This window comes from Rutilus rutilus, assembly GCF_951802725.1.
Source record: "Rutilus rutilus genome assembly, chromosome: 20".
NCBI classification, from domain to species: Eukaryota; Metazoa; Chordata; class Actinopteri; order Cypriniformes; family Leuciscidae; genus Rutilus; species Rutilus rutilus.
The window spans coordinates 23,910,406-23,924,780 of NC_140225.1; the positions used below are offsets into that span (position 1 = coordinate 23,910,406).

Genomic DNA, 14,375 nt, shown 5'->3' on the forward strand with positions numbered 1-14,375 from the left:
CATGCTTGAGAGAGACAGAAATTGAACTGCTTCATGTCTCCATGGTGATTCACAACACAACAGGAATGATGAATCTGGTATTTCAGTGGGGCATCCAGGGTCATCAAAAAAAAACATTCTTCCCAGACATCAAAACAAAAACGCACTTGCCACACACACACGCAATAAACACTTATAATGTCCGCTTAAAATTGTCCGTAAACCTTGGCTGTGTTCAGCAGACGTGTAAGCTTGAGAGATTAAAATAGGAGCATGCTCGGGGCTCAACAATAAGGAATTCCAGTTTGTAGTAACATATTTTGGAAGCTATCTTAAATTCAAACTTGAAATGTAAAGCATGTTTTCAAGAGTAAAAACGCATTCTCTCTGATCATCCCCTTACGCCTATCACTCAGAAGTAAAAAACGAAAAAAAAAACGAAAAGGAAACTAAAGTGCTTCTCCTCATCTAGGCGGATGAAGAAAACGCCTCAACGTCATTACCGTCATTACCACTCATTTCTGATGATTGATATCACAGAGTATACCTGTATTTTGGTACTGATGATGTGTGAATGGTATCTTACCGGTAAAAGATGGAATGCTGTTGCTTGTGTTAAAAGCACATTTGTGTATTTACCCGAAAAGTTGTTCTGGTCATTTTACTGTAATTTACCAGGATTCCATTATTAAAAATACATTTCAAATTTTCATTTTTGGATGACTCATTCTTTTAACTCTTAGAATGACACAGACTATCTTGTCTCTTGGCATTGTCAGCATCCTTGAACTCAAAATAAAAACCCAACTAAAAACCACAGGCAGCGTTGTGTCTCGGTCTTGAAGGTTAATCTCCATGTCATAGAATCCCAGCAACACACACCTCTCTCTGACACACTCTTGTCCTCTACGGTGATGTGAGTACACAGGGCTCTGCTTGTACAGGGGTATTTAGAGTCACCTTAAAACACCCTTCACTGTCCAATCTCACCTGCTGTCAAGAATCGTCCAGTCTCGCAAACAATGAACCAGACTATTTAAATGTTGAGTAAGCATTATAATTGACTGCAGGGTAAGCAGAGTGTGCGGTAATGATGTGATTGCTTGCAGATCGCATGTAAAGGACCTATCAGCCTGGGCCCTCTAGAATTTTATGACTGAACTAGATATACGTATATTTAAATAGACAACATCTATAGTCAACTGTAAAATTAAAATACTCTTGATAACTATTTATTTTAAATACTTCACTGTTTTTATTGTATTTTTGATCTTACAGACCCCAGACTTTTGAACACTACACTGTAAACCCCAAAGCACAAATGAATTCATTGGTTTGAGTAGCCAACTCAAATGAACTTGTATTAGTATTTTGAATTTTCTTTTTCTTTTGAGTTCACAAAACTGACACATTTTAAGTAATCTGAATTGTTTCATTGTTTTGTTTTATGAACTTTTTCTTTTAATTGGACAAACTTACATTTCTATTTCCCAGCATGCTTTGCCATGACACTCAAAAGTGAGAGTAAATGCTAAAATTAAGTGCTATATGATGGTTTTGGTTCAAGGTTAATGTTAAGTGAGTTAGGTGTTAAGTTTTGCAAGTTTAGAAGAGTTTCTGTTATGTTGGTTTTACCACATTATTTGGGTTTACAGTGTATAGTGTATATTTAAGCCATTTCTATGTGGAATATACAAATTTATGAACCCATTGAAGACCATTTTTTAATCAGTCAATGTTTAGTTGAACAAGACGTGGGCTAAAAAGTGGTTCCAGCACCCCTGCTGTTCCCATGAATGTACCGTAAGCAGCACCAATCATAGCTCAAATTCAGTGACAACTGCAACGACCACGCAGCGAAACATTAAAAGCTACAAATTTCAACAGCAACATCTCAGTTCATTTTAACACCCACTAATGACAAGGCCATTCCTGAACACACACTGAAAACAATTTGTCTGTATTACAGGCACCCCTACTGTTTCCCTTAGAGGAAAGTGATGGGAACAAAATTGACCATGGCAAAAAAGTGAGGCTGTAAAAGTCGCCTACTGTTGTTTGTGAAGTTTGGCAGTTGTAAAAGACACATCAACACACTTTAAAAATACGTTTATACACTAACTACATTCAGAAGTCTTTGAAACTTAGATGCCATTGTGGTCCAGTTACTGGCAGCCTATAAAGTCTGCTAACGACACGTCCTCACACAGCATATAGAGATGCAGAAACCCACAAAACATCTTTCTGTTTTACAGTCTGTGGATGATAAACATTTACAGGCATTCAGCGCATCTCCAGCCCCTGGCGTACGCTGCCACTCTGAATAAACCAAACCTCAGGCAGCGAATAACCTTGTTTATGTAATTTATAAGGTAATAAGAGATGTGTGTCTTTGCTATACTGTAATGGCCTTGCGTTTCCCTCCAGCTGTAAAAGTTGTAGAAGCATGCTGGGCTGCATCCTAAAACCCAATATATGTTTTTACTCTCTGATGAAAGCACAAGAAATTATATACGGATTCACTGCAGTGTCAAAATCTCTGTGTCGTTGCGTGTAATTTCATTTCTGAGTCGTCTAGCATGCGAGCAAGAGAGGCCGGTCTCCAGATGGCAAACGTAAAACGGCTTTGTCAGATCAATCAAATAAAGATGCAGAAAGAGAGTGACAGCGCAGAACAAACCGATTATCCACAACAGCAGACTAACATGTTAACGGAGGGACATGTAAACAGGTACACTAGCGGGAGTCTAATCTCCCGTACAGAGTAAAACAACACTATGAATACTTCAGATGAAGAAATCCAAATGAGTTTGAAGAGTCCAGGCATGAAATCATGCCCTCAAATAATGAATGAACTGTCTAGTCTTATCTCATACTTTTAGTCATTTGGAACACACTTTACGTTGCCAGGGCCATGCTTTGGAATACATTTAAAATGACTGTTTGTCGAACAACAAACAAACAATCTAATTAATTTGGATTAAAATTTGTAATCTTATTTGGATTAAAAATGTAACATAAGACCAACTTTTTTTTTAAATAAATGTACTTTATTTAAATATGACTTTCTTTTTATTTTAGTAGGATTTTTGTTCCATTAAAAAATATTAATAATAATTTTCCTTTTTAACATTCATATTGTATATACCACACAAAAGTTTGGGGTCCGTTATTTTCAATTCAAATAGAAAATAACCGTTTTCTATTTGAATATATTTTAAAATGTAATTTATTCCTTTGATGCAAAGCTGAATTTTCAGCATCATTACTCCAGTCTTCAGTGTCACATGATCCTTCAGAATTTTGTTTTGTTTTGGTCATATGGGCCACTGAATTATCGCGTTAAAAAATCATGATTACAATATTGACCAAAATAATCGTGATTATGAGTTTTTGCCATAATCACATTTTTTTCAGGATTTTTTGATGAATAGAAGGTTCAAAGGAACAAATCCTCACTGAACCCGTTATATTCCAGGGTTTATTCGAAATCATGTAAACAATTAAGTACAAAATATATGACAGAAATGAATCGCTGAACCTCCAAAATTGGCAGGTCTGTTATAAAAACGAATCACAATTTGCACCAACAAATTGGTTACTGTCAAGGTCAGAGTGAAAGTGTCGTTCATGACTTAGTGTACTTACTGGAGGATCCTGATCTTCTGCAAACACTGTTGTGATGATTGTCCCCTTCTCTGCGTTTGGAGCCACCAGCCCTTTATAAAGAGCCTGTCTGAAGACCGGGGAGAAATCATTCATATCCTGAAAAGAACAGGGAGAGAGAGACATGGATAAAATATGTGTTAACAACACTCATTAAAACAGGGCTGAGGTAAGCAGGGGCCGCAGGCAAAGTGATTCTGTTCTGCTTGCTGTCGTCCCTTTAGTGAGGAGTGACACAATAATAAATGGAGTATTAATCAGTTTATGGATGCTGATGTCTTTCACTGCTGTCCACTACCACTGTCAAATAGCACTTTACATTGTCTTTCGTGGTGTTTTAAAGTAAAAATTAAATCTAAATATTACTTTTTTAATATGCATTGTCTTACTGAGCACAATTAATGAGTGAAAGGTATTTCCTTTTTTGCCATAATATAATCCCCCACCCCCCAAAAAATAGGTCTCATGTAATTCTGGTTTGTCCATTTAGGTTTTTTTATTTTATTTTTTATTTTAAGTTGTCTTTTAAATGTGTGTCATTCTAATATGCTGATTTGCTGCAAAAAAATAAATAAAAATAAAATAAAATCTTATTATTATCAATGTTGAAAAAAATGTTTTTTGTGGAAACTGTGATACACTATCATTCAAAAGTTTGGGGTATAAAATAATCATTAAAAATAAAATCACCAACAAGTGACAGTAAAGATATTTATAATGTTTCAAAATATTTATCTCAAATAAATGTTTTTCTTTTGACCTTTCTGTTCAAAGAATCCTAAAAAAAAGTACCATGGTTTACACAAAATATTAAGATAAAAATTGATCATAACTGATTACCAAATCAGCATATGATTGCTGTTCTATAAACAGTTATTTTAAAATGCAATAATTGCACAATATTGCTGTTTATTATTTTTGTATACAATATTCCTATTTTTGACCAAATAAATGGCATCAGACACTTTTGTAATTATTACTTTATTTGCAATTATTCCAAACTTGTGACCTGTAGTGTGTATGGTTATATGTAGGAAGTAAGGCAGCTCACAATTTTGGAACCTCTAATACCCCTTTTCCACAAGAATCGTTCGGGTTCTGGAGCCAGAGCCTGTTCTCGGCCAGGCGAACTGGAGCCTGTTGCGAACCGGCCACCTGCTTCCACACACTTGAGGAACCAATGGTGAAGTAACGCTGCTACGTGTTGTTTACCTCACTATAACCAGGCTAAAATCAAACAGTGCGAGCAAGCATTTAGGGCCAGCGTTGAACCGATCTTTCTAGCGGAACGGTTCGAGAACACAGGCCAGGAACCCGCAACAAAATCACGTATGTGGAAAAGGGGTATGAGGCATGAAATTTCAGCAGTATGCTGCAGGGAGAAGCTTCTGTTATATTCAGCATCTCATCATTGGAAGTTGCCCACCTGAAAAGCCCATCGATACAACCTGACCTTTCGCCCCAGCATGAGCTCAAGTGGCTGAAACTACAGCAGAAGTGATAGGGATCTATATGCAGCGAGCTGCTCTTCTCTCAGAGTCGAGGGGGATGAGGGCTGCAGACACACACACACACGATCGAAATAACCCTGAAACTCTTCAGAGGGGTCAAGTGACCCTTTCTGAATGTTCTTTGGGGTCTTGACCACGGATGGATGTGCCCATACACACAGGCACACTTTCCCTGATAGTCAGAAAAAAAAAATATATATATATATATTTCCCTGAAAGTGCTTCAAAATCTCCCATAAGCCCAGCTATGATGACTCTACCCTGACATTAATAATATTGCCTTCACCTCAGCTCAAGCATCATTACAATTTGTTACACCATCTCCACTGCAGCAAAACTAACAGGATGCAAACTTTGAAGATAAAGTTGAAGGTAAAAAGTTGAAGGTAAACATCTCAAGATTCAAGGCACATCTGAGGATAGCAGCAGCACAACTACAATTCAACGCTTTGTTTTTCACACCATAACAAAACACTTGATGCAAAGATCATGAAAATCTCCGGGGGTTCAAATTTGATTTCATAAGAAGCAAGTCACCATGCATGATCTATAAAAGCACATTGTAATATGAAAAACAATCTTAAATAAATATTCATTTATTAATATGAATAAATTAAATATAAATACCCAACATTAAAATTGTATGAATTGTATTTATCATGAACTAACAATGAATATTTATATTTAAATGATATATATACACTATATATCAATCTTTATATATATATATATATATGAAGAATTCAGATGCAAAAGCCTCTAAGTGCCATCTGAAATTTTCTTCTAGAATGATCATTTTTATCAAGCTTGTATATTTAAGTTCAGTAATTTCACTTAAATGACAATAAATAGGTCATTTTCATTGCCATTTAAGTGAAATTACTGAATTTAAATATACGAGCTTGATAAAAATGATCATTCTAGAAGAAAATTTCAGATGGCACTTAGAGGCTTTTGCATCTGAACTCTTCATATATATATATATATATATATACACAATTAAAAAAAATGTTGATTGAAATAAGCTAAAATATAATTTAATATAATTACACATTTAAATATAAGGATTGATAATGTATTGACTCATTATTTAAATTATTTTATTGAGTTACATAGTGTTCCTTTAAAATTGAAAACTGAAAATATAAATAAAAGTGAAAATAGGACTGATTATGAAATATAAATTATAAATAATTAATTGCTTCCAAAATTTTTAATAATATATATTTACACACCAAATCGCTAAATTACAATTACCACAAAGGAAGCACATCTTAAATTTCTTAAATGGCATCTTTTGAACTTAAACTTTATATTAGTGAGCCAGGTGGGTTGAAGCTCATTTGCATGTATTTGCTCTGAACTTCCCACATAAAGCATGCACAGGCTGGAGTGATCAAAGGAAGCAAAACTGACTTAATGAGCCATTTGCAGCTTTGGGTCAGTCGCTCTCTTTGGCCAAAACCAGGAAAAGTGTGCACTGTGGGGCTTTAAGGGCCAGATTTACTAACAGCTTGCGCCAGCGCAAACCCTCTTTTGGCATTAAAAAAAAACTACAGTCAGGATTACTAAAGACATGCAGTGAAAAATTAGTGCTGAAAAGGCGTGGACACAGTTATTTTTGCGCCTGAACTTATTGCATATGCATTTGCAGGAGTTTCCCTTTCAGACACACAATTTATGGGGGGAGAGTATTTAAATGAATCCCGCAAGGTGATAAGGATTGCGCTCGTCAATTTTCTTGTGTTTTCACCCAAAAGAAACACGTCTTAAACCAGATGCTAATTCGCGCTGCTCTTGCTCGTTGTCATTCTGGAAATGATCCGGCTGCGTCTGTGTTCTTTAATTTGCTTGTCGTCAGTAGATCACGCGCAGAACTCTCCACTCCCAACGGCGCTATTTTGGAATTGCGTTCTCACGCTAATTTGCCCTGTTTAGTAAATCTGGCCCAAATTAATAATATAAATTAACATTAATATAACATTACATATTGTTTGCTCACAATGCTAACTTATATAGTTAACTTCCACAATTATAAATCTTAAAAATGTAGTTTAAGTTGTAAAGACTGACCAAAACTCCTACATGCATGCTGTAATTGTATCGTTCATCGTAAGTTAGGGTTAGCTTTTGCTTTAACTAATGTATACATCACTACTGAAAACCACAACATTTCCATCAGATTTACATAATTAAAAATGTACGATTTTACATGAAGTTCAACAAGTTCAGTTTTCATCACACACACTCAAACTCACTCCAGCTGCTGTAAACTGGAGGAGGCTAATCCTTCTGTTCTGATCCCCCGGCTAATCTTCGGAGGCGCTGGAGAGTGCTCCCGTTAAAATCCTCACATAATTGCAGTCACAAAGCTAATGAGTCATTCAGGCCTGGAATAGCTGTGCCAGGCTAGCATCAGAACCTGCGCAGAGCTTTGTCTGTCACTCCAGTCACCGTCAACCAGAAATATCAAAACAAGAAAGTAGGAAAACACAGGCGAGGATCCAGTAAACAACGCCCAAAATCCTGCCAACATAGGGGTTTCTTTTTCAAGACTAATTAAATTTAGAGATCAAATCTTTTGTAGGCATTCCTGGAACAGAGTCAACGGAGCTTCTGCGAGGAGCATTAGCTTGTAGACACTATGGAAGAGCTTTGAAAGTTCTAATCCAATCACCGCCACTAGACCTGATGAGAATTTACTTCCACCCTCCCAAAGTTCAAACCATCTCCATCTGGAACCTGCTGAACTTTCAGAGTTCCAGCAGAGTTTCTCATGCTGCTATTGAGACTGCCGTGATAAAACAGAATGCGCTCTTAGCGGCCTTACCGTGATTCTAACGATGACTGTAGCCATTCCAGGAGGGAGGACTCCTCCGTGATCTAACGCCTCCACTTCAAACGTGTAGGTGCTGTTTCCTGCTGCCAAGTCCTCAAAGTCTAGCGCCTGCAGGACTGATACGGCGCCGGTCAGACGGTTCACGGCGAAGAGCTGCCGAGCCGCTTCTGTTTTTATTCTGTAGGTCACGTTAGAGACGAGATCAGCATCCACCGCCTGAGAGACACAGAGGAACGGGAACAGATAGAATAAAGGTTAAAAAGAGAGAATTAATGATCCCACATTTTGCCAGGTACGGTAGGAATAAAGTAGCCTAACAAATTCCTTAACGGGACAGTTCACTGCAAATATGAACATTTTCTCACAATTTTTTTTACTCATCCCCATGTTGCACCAATTCTATATGACTTACTTTCTTCTGTTGAATACAAAAGATGATATTTTCATATCCATGCAATGAAAAAGTCAGTAGGGTCTAATTTTGTTTTGGACCCCATTGACTTCCAATGTATAGAAAAAAAAAAAAAAAAAACGAAATGATTGTCTTTCAGACCCTATACCTTTTTAATAAAGTAAATAAGAACTGGCATTCACAATCCATTTTACTTTCCTAATTCCACAAATTTATGTGAAAAAATAAATCATATATTTAAAAAATTTGGTTTAGACTTGATTTTATCCATCTGCAACTAATTGGATCAATGGCTTGATCAGATCACCTGAGAAATATTAAAACAGCGGTCTCATGATCAGCATGAAATTATGTTCAAAACTCATTTTAATTTTGTAATCAGGCTAATTGTTTTGTGTGGAACTGAATATGGGAATTGACTGGATTGTGAAATGTTGCAGTTAAAATACTGTGGCAGGTGGTTGGAGGAGATGGGATAAAGCAGTAAGAGGGATTTGTCATTTGTAAATCATTGTAATTAATTTGACTGGATTAGCAAAAATAGGCATTAGTGATAGTGGTGAGAAGTTGCTTCATCCCAGTGACCAAATATTCTGAATCCCTTAACTAAAAACATTTTCACTGATTAGATATTCCGCAGGATACGTTGTTAATCTTTATTTGTTTATTGGAATTTAAGTCTTGACAATGAAATAATAATAAAAAATTCACAATAATGTGCACCGGTGAATTATGAACAATCAGACCAAGGACACGTATTAATAAAAATTTAAAAGAATTAGTCAGTTCAACAAACCATAAATAGGATAGCAGAAGAGAAGCAAAGATTCTCACTGGAATTTACACAAATGTATGAATGTTACAGCATTAGATGACAGAATATCCAAACTAAACATCCTTTTATTTTCTTAGACATTTTTCAACATCTATGTGTGTGATGTTTTACTTGAAAAGTGTGCTTGAGCTACCCTTCTTTAAAATAAATGCCACTTGGTTTGATGTTTTGCTATACAATGCAATGACATTTATTCATTTTTTAATGTGCCTCAGGTGTCCAAATATATTCTAGGGCCACTGCGCATGCTAAGCACACATAGACCCGTAGCTGTGTTCCACATGTGTGTGCATCTGAAGCTGATTAGGAGTGAAAGCTGACAGAAAGAGGAGAGGAGAGGTGAGACGCTCTGTCTCTCTGTGGGTGGGGGAACCTTTCAGGTGTCTTTCTTTGATGCGGAAGGCACAAGGATTTAAATTCTACACTGATCTCAAAGGTTTCAGAAGTATATAAATAAAGCTTGGGAGCCCTAGAGAGAAGCAGCACAGGGAATCTGATTAGTTGATCAGCCCCGGACCAGATCCTGTCACCAGGACCCACAGCGCTCTGACACCAGCCGGCGCTGCAGGGACCCGAAGGTGTCAGACACACTGAGATAAAAATACAGCAGCAAGATCACCGTCTTCAAACAGTGTCACTCATTTGCCCCTCAACCACCGACTACACACACATTCACAACCTTATTTCTCCTTCGGTCTGAATCCAAGAGGGGAATTCACTTTTCAATTGTGCCAGCTGATACTACTGTGTATGTAAATGCATACTGTTTTTCCGCAGTATATGAATCCAGATATAGCATCGATTTAGCCAGATTTTTATTTTGACGGCGCTAAGAACACGATGACGCCTGAGCACACAGCGCTCTCATTCTCCGTATTCATTAGTTAACAGTTTTGTCTAATACATTACTAACTGTTAAACAAAGAAAATAAACTGTCTATGAAAAAGTATAGCATTTGCTTTTATATTCTTTATCATCTTTTATCTATTAAGTTCCGTATCGGTTACAGAGTATTGCTACTGACCTATAAGACCCTAAACGGTTTAGCTCCTGTGTATCTAACCAATCTTCTATCGCCTGACAATCCATCACGCTCTCTAAAGTCACAAAACTCTGCACTCTTGGTTGTACCTAGGATATCTGAGTCCACTAAAGGAGGGAGAGTGTTTTCACATTTGGCTCTGGAATAGCCTTACTGATAATGTTTGGGGCTCAGACTCACTCTCTCTGTTTAAATCTAGATTAAAGACGCATCTCTTCAAGGATTCACATAATGCATCTCATAACCTTGTACTCCAGTTTAATCAGATCAAATGCACATGATTATCTTTGCTTAATGTTATGAACAGCTGCTACGCTAATTATTCTTCATTTGCTTTTCTGTTTTATCTATGCTCATCCAGAGGTCACCAGAGAGTACGTCAGTTCCAGTTTGGATCTAGCCTCTTATGAAGACTTTGGATGCCCCAACACCAGTGAAGAGATGGTGCCAACTCCTGTATGGACTTCAGATGACGCAAACTCTGAATCAACATGCACCAATGCAAAATTTTCTATATCATATTCATAATCATTATGTTCACAACTTGACTGATGATGAAAACATCAATGAGCTTCATTGTTTCTGCTGTAAATTAATACATTGTTAGCTAACTGTGTGATTTGAATAAGTTCATTTCTGAAATACATAACTTAGACAGTCACCTCTGATAACAGATCACTCTAAATTGTAATGTAGACACGTGCATTTTCTGTAAAGCTGCTTTGAAACGATATGTATTGTGAAAAGCGCAATACAAATAAATGTGAATTGAATTGAATTATGTTTGACAGAAAGGCAAACACTATTATACTTTCTCATTTATCGTCTGCATTCAGCAAATGTGCATTGAATATCTAATAAACATTTAATTTCACAAACCTTGCAGACTTTGGGGCCTTAAAACGCAAACTTTTGAAAACAAAGTGCACGTTTTTGAAAGCAATACCGTTATCACATTTGTGTAAACTACAAAAACGCGAATCAGTATTGTATCGTAGTATCGTGTTATTTTATAGGTGCGTAGTGTTTCTTTACAAAGTGACATCACCAACTACTGGCCTGGCAGCAGAATACAGCGGTTTTAGTCGTTTCCTGTGTGAAATGGGATTGTTTTGATAACGTTGTCTTCTGTACAAATAAAAAAACTTTTCCATTTTTAGCACATTGTTGTCGTGTAACCATACCCTTAGTCGAATACAGTTGTCAGATATTATGAAGTGCGCATTTGTAACCTGCATGAACGTGTTACTCATTCCTTTTTATTTATATTTTTTCAAACAATTTGTAAACATATGTAATACAATTACAGAATCAAGAATCTGCTGTAATGTAAGTATTTTTAATATAGAGATTTACTTTTTAATATATATATATATATATATATATATATATATATATATATATATATATATATACACAGTGGGGAGAACAAGTATTTGATACACTGCCGATTTTGCAGGTTTTCCCACTTACAAAGCATGTAGAAGTCTGTAATTTTTATCATAGATACTCTTCAACTGTGAGAGACGGAATCTAAAACAAAAATCCAGAAAATCATATTGTATGATTTTTAAATAATTAATTTGCATTTTATTGCATGACACAAGTATTTGATCACCTACCAACCAGTAAGAATTCCGGCTCTCACAGACCTGTTAGTTTTTCTTTAAGAAGCCCTCCTGTTCTCCACTTATTACCTGTATTAACTGCATCTGTTTGAACTTGTTACTTGTATAAAAGACACCTGTCCACACACTCAATCAAACAGACTCCAACCTCTCCACAATGGCCAAGACCAGAGAGCTGTGTAAGGACAGCTTATATATTTGTATATATACTTTTAATATATATATATACACTTTATTTTTAATTTATATATACTTTTTATTATATACTTATATTTATATATATAATAAATAAGTATATTTATTATATATATATATATTTCTCATTTTCTCATATATATATATATATATATATAGGTGGTCTAATTACTTCTCCTTGTTTGTCAGTGTATATAAGTTACCTTGTTTCAGTTCTCCTTTGTCAGTTCTTGTTAACACATGTCCTGAGTTTGGTTATGGTTTTCTTTCATTGTAATAAAGTTTACTTTTGTTTCGTTTCCAATGAGCGGTACGGTACGTTACAGTACAGTACGGTACGCAATTATTTCCGTTTCCACTGTCAAAAGTTGTGAATGGTACCAAAATGCCGAACCGACTCTGACGTCTCTGTAGTGGTTGAACATGAGATATAATTCGTCTTGTGTACATCTAACGGGCGATCTTTGGTCTCGTGAATCTATTATGTGTTCCCAAGCCAATCGGTTTGGCTGAGGGCTTAGTGAAATTTCATAACTGGGCCATTTAACTTTACCGTTGTAACGTTAGACAAGAGCGCTGACTTTGTATGTTTGACTGAATTGTTTGCTTTATTTCTTATTGTACCCTACAGCTTCTTGTACCTTTTACTTATACTTTTATAATGGTATAAGACCATTATATAATACCAACAGTATTACCGTTGTAACGTTAGACTAGAGCGCTGACTTTGTATGTTTGACTGAATTGTTTGCTTTATTTTTTATTGTACCCTACAGCTTCTTGTACCTTTTACTTATACTTTTATAATGGTATAAGACCATTATATAATACCAACGGTATTACCGTTGTAACGTTAGACTAGAGCGCTGACTTTGTATGTTTGACTGAATTGTTTGCTTTATTTCTTTAAAATTTTCTTTGGAAATTTAAACGAAAAGAGGCATAGTTGCATTTTATATTTCGTTTTGTTACAAATAGGCTAACGTTATACATGCAGTGAATATAATCAATACGCATTGCCTGAACCACATTTGTGTGGCTATAATGTTTAAGATTTCTTTAAAATGAAAACGAAAAGAAGCAGTGTGGTGTTTTATAACATATTTCGTTTTATTGTAGCCTAAAATACAGAGATAACCAGAGTAGCAAAGCGAGTTCCATTTGCAGAATTACCGGACTCACGTCTTGGCAAGACCGAACTTTGCGTACTTGAAGATCAAAAAAAAAATCCTCCAAAATTTGGCCTGGCTAAAATGACATGTGAAATGACTTGAGCAATCAACAAAATAAACCTCATCTGACAGACATACAAACAACATTGTACCCTGCTGACTTTTACCTATGAGACAGTTTTCAAAATATCTTCCGCAGAAGAAAAGTCATACAGGTTTAGAAAGTCATGAGAGTGGCAGATGAAAATGAGAGAATTATCCCTTAAAGTTGGACTGTAGGTGATATACAAATATGAGAGTTTTACACATTAAAGTGGCATAACAGTTAGTGAGTTTGTCACTGACACTTTTTGCTCATTTTAGTCTCTAGTTTATTTAAAATTCATTGGTGATTGTGTTGTTATGTTGGCGTTTTGCTAAAACTCCCAAGAGCGTGATCGTTTAGAGGCACATTTACCACAAGACAGCATCTCCTGCTTTTCACACTGGGTCTGTCAAGCCTGTCAATATTTATCTAGTTAAATATGCAGCCCGTCAGGAATAAACAGGGAAATGCAGAGACGCTTTTTCCCACAATCTCAGGGGAAACTAAGCACACATAATCAGCCAGTTACTGTCAGGCCAGCAGACACAACACAGATAGACAGACACATAAATAAACACACACCTACAGACAATCTGTTTTTCCTTCCTTTCTAAAAGTCAGGATAGAGATGCCTGGTCAAACGGAGGCTGACTGGTGGCGCAGAAATGTCACAGTTCACCTTTAACTTTCTCAACAGTTTATGAGTGAGCCACTCATCAACATCAAATCATGCAGTTTTAGATATGAGAGAACTACACAACGGGACTACTGAGCTATGGATGAGTCAATCATAACGTGAGCAGAACACTTACACTGAGTCTCAGGATGACGGTTCCAGCCGGGGTGTTCTCTGGGACGTTGACGGTGTAGGTGGGCTGGGAAAACACTGGGCTGTTGTCATTGATGTCTATCACCTCCACCAGCAGCGTGATGGTGGCCCTGCGGGGGTCAACGGCTCCATCTGACGCCTCCACGATCAGATCGTACCGGCTGCGAGTCTCTCTGTCCAA

At 36.5% G+C, this 14,375-nt stretch overlaps 1 protein-coding gene across 1 annotated transcript in view; it reads right to left on the reverse strand.

The window, feature by feature from the left end:
• pcdh15a (protocadherin-related 15a) overlaps positions 1–14,375 on the reverse strand; it is a 254,858-nt gene that overhangs the window by 81,905 nt on the left and 158,578 nt on the right. Inside the window, 3 exon segments of the mRNA XM_084392191.1 lie at positions 3,628–3,744; positions 7,987–8,211; positions 14,178–14,367. Coding sequence (XP_084248317.1) covers positions 3,628–3,744; positions 7,987–8,211; positions 14,178–14,367 — 532 coding nt within the window.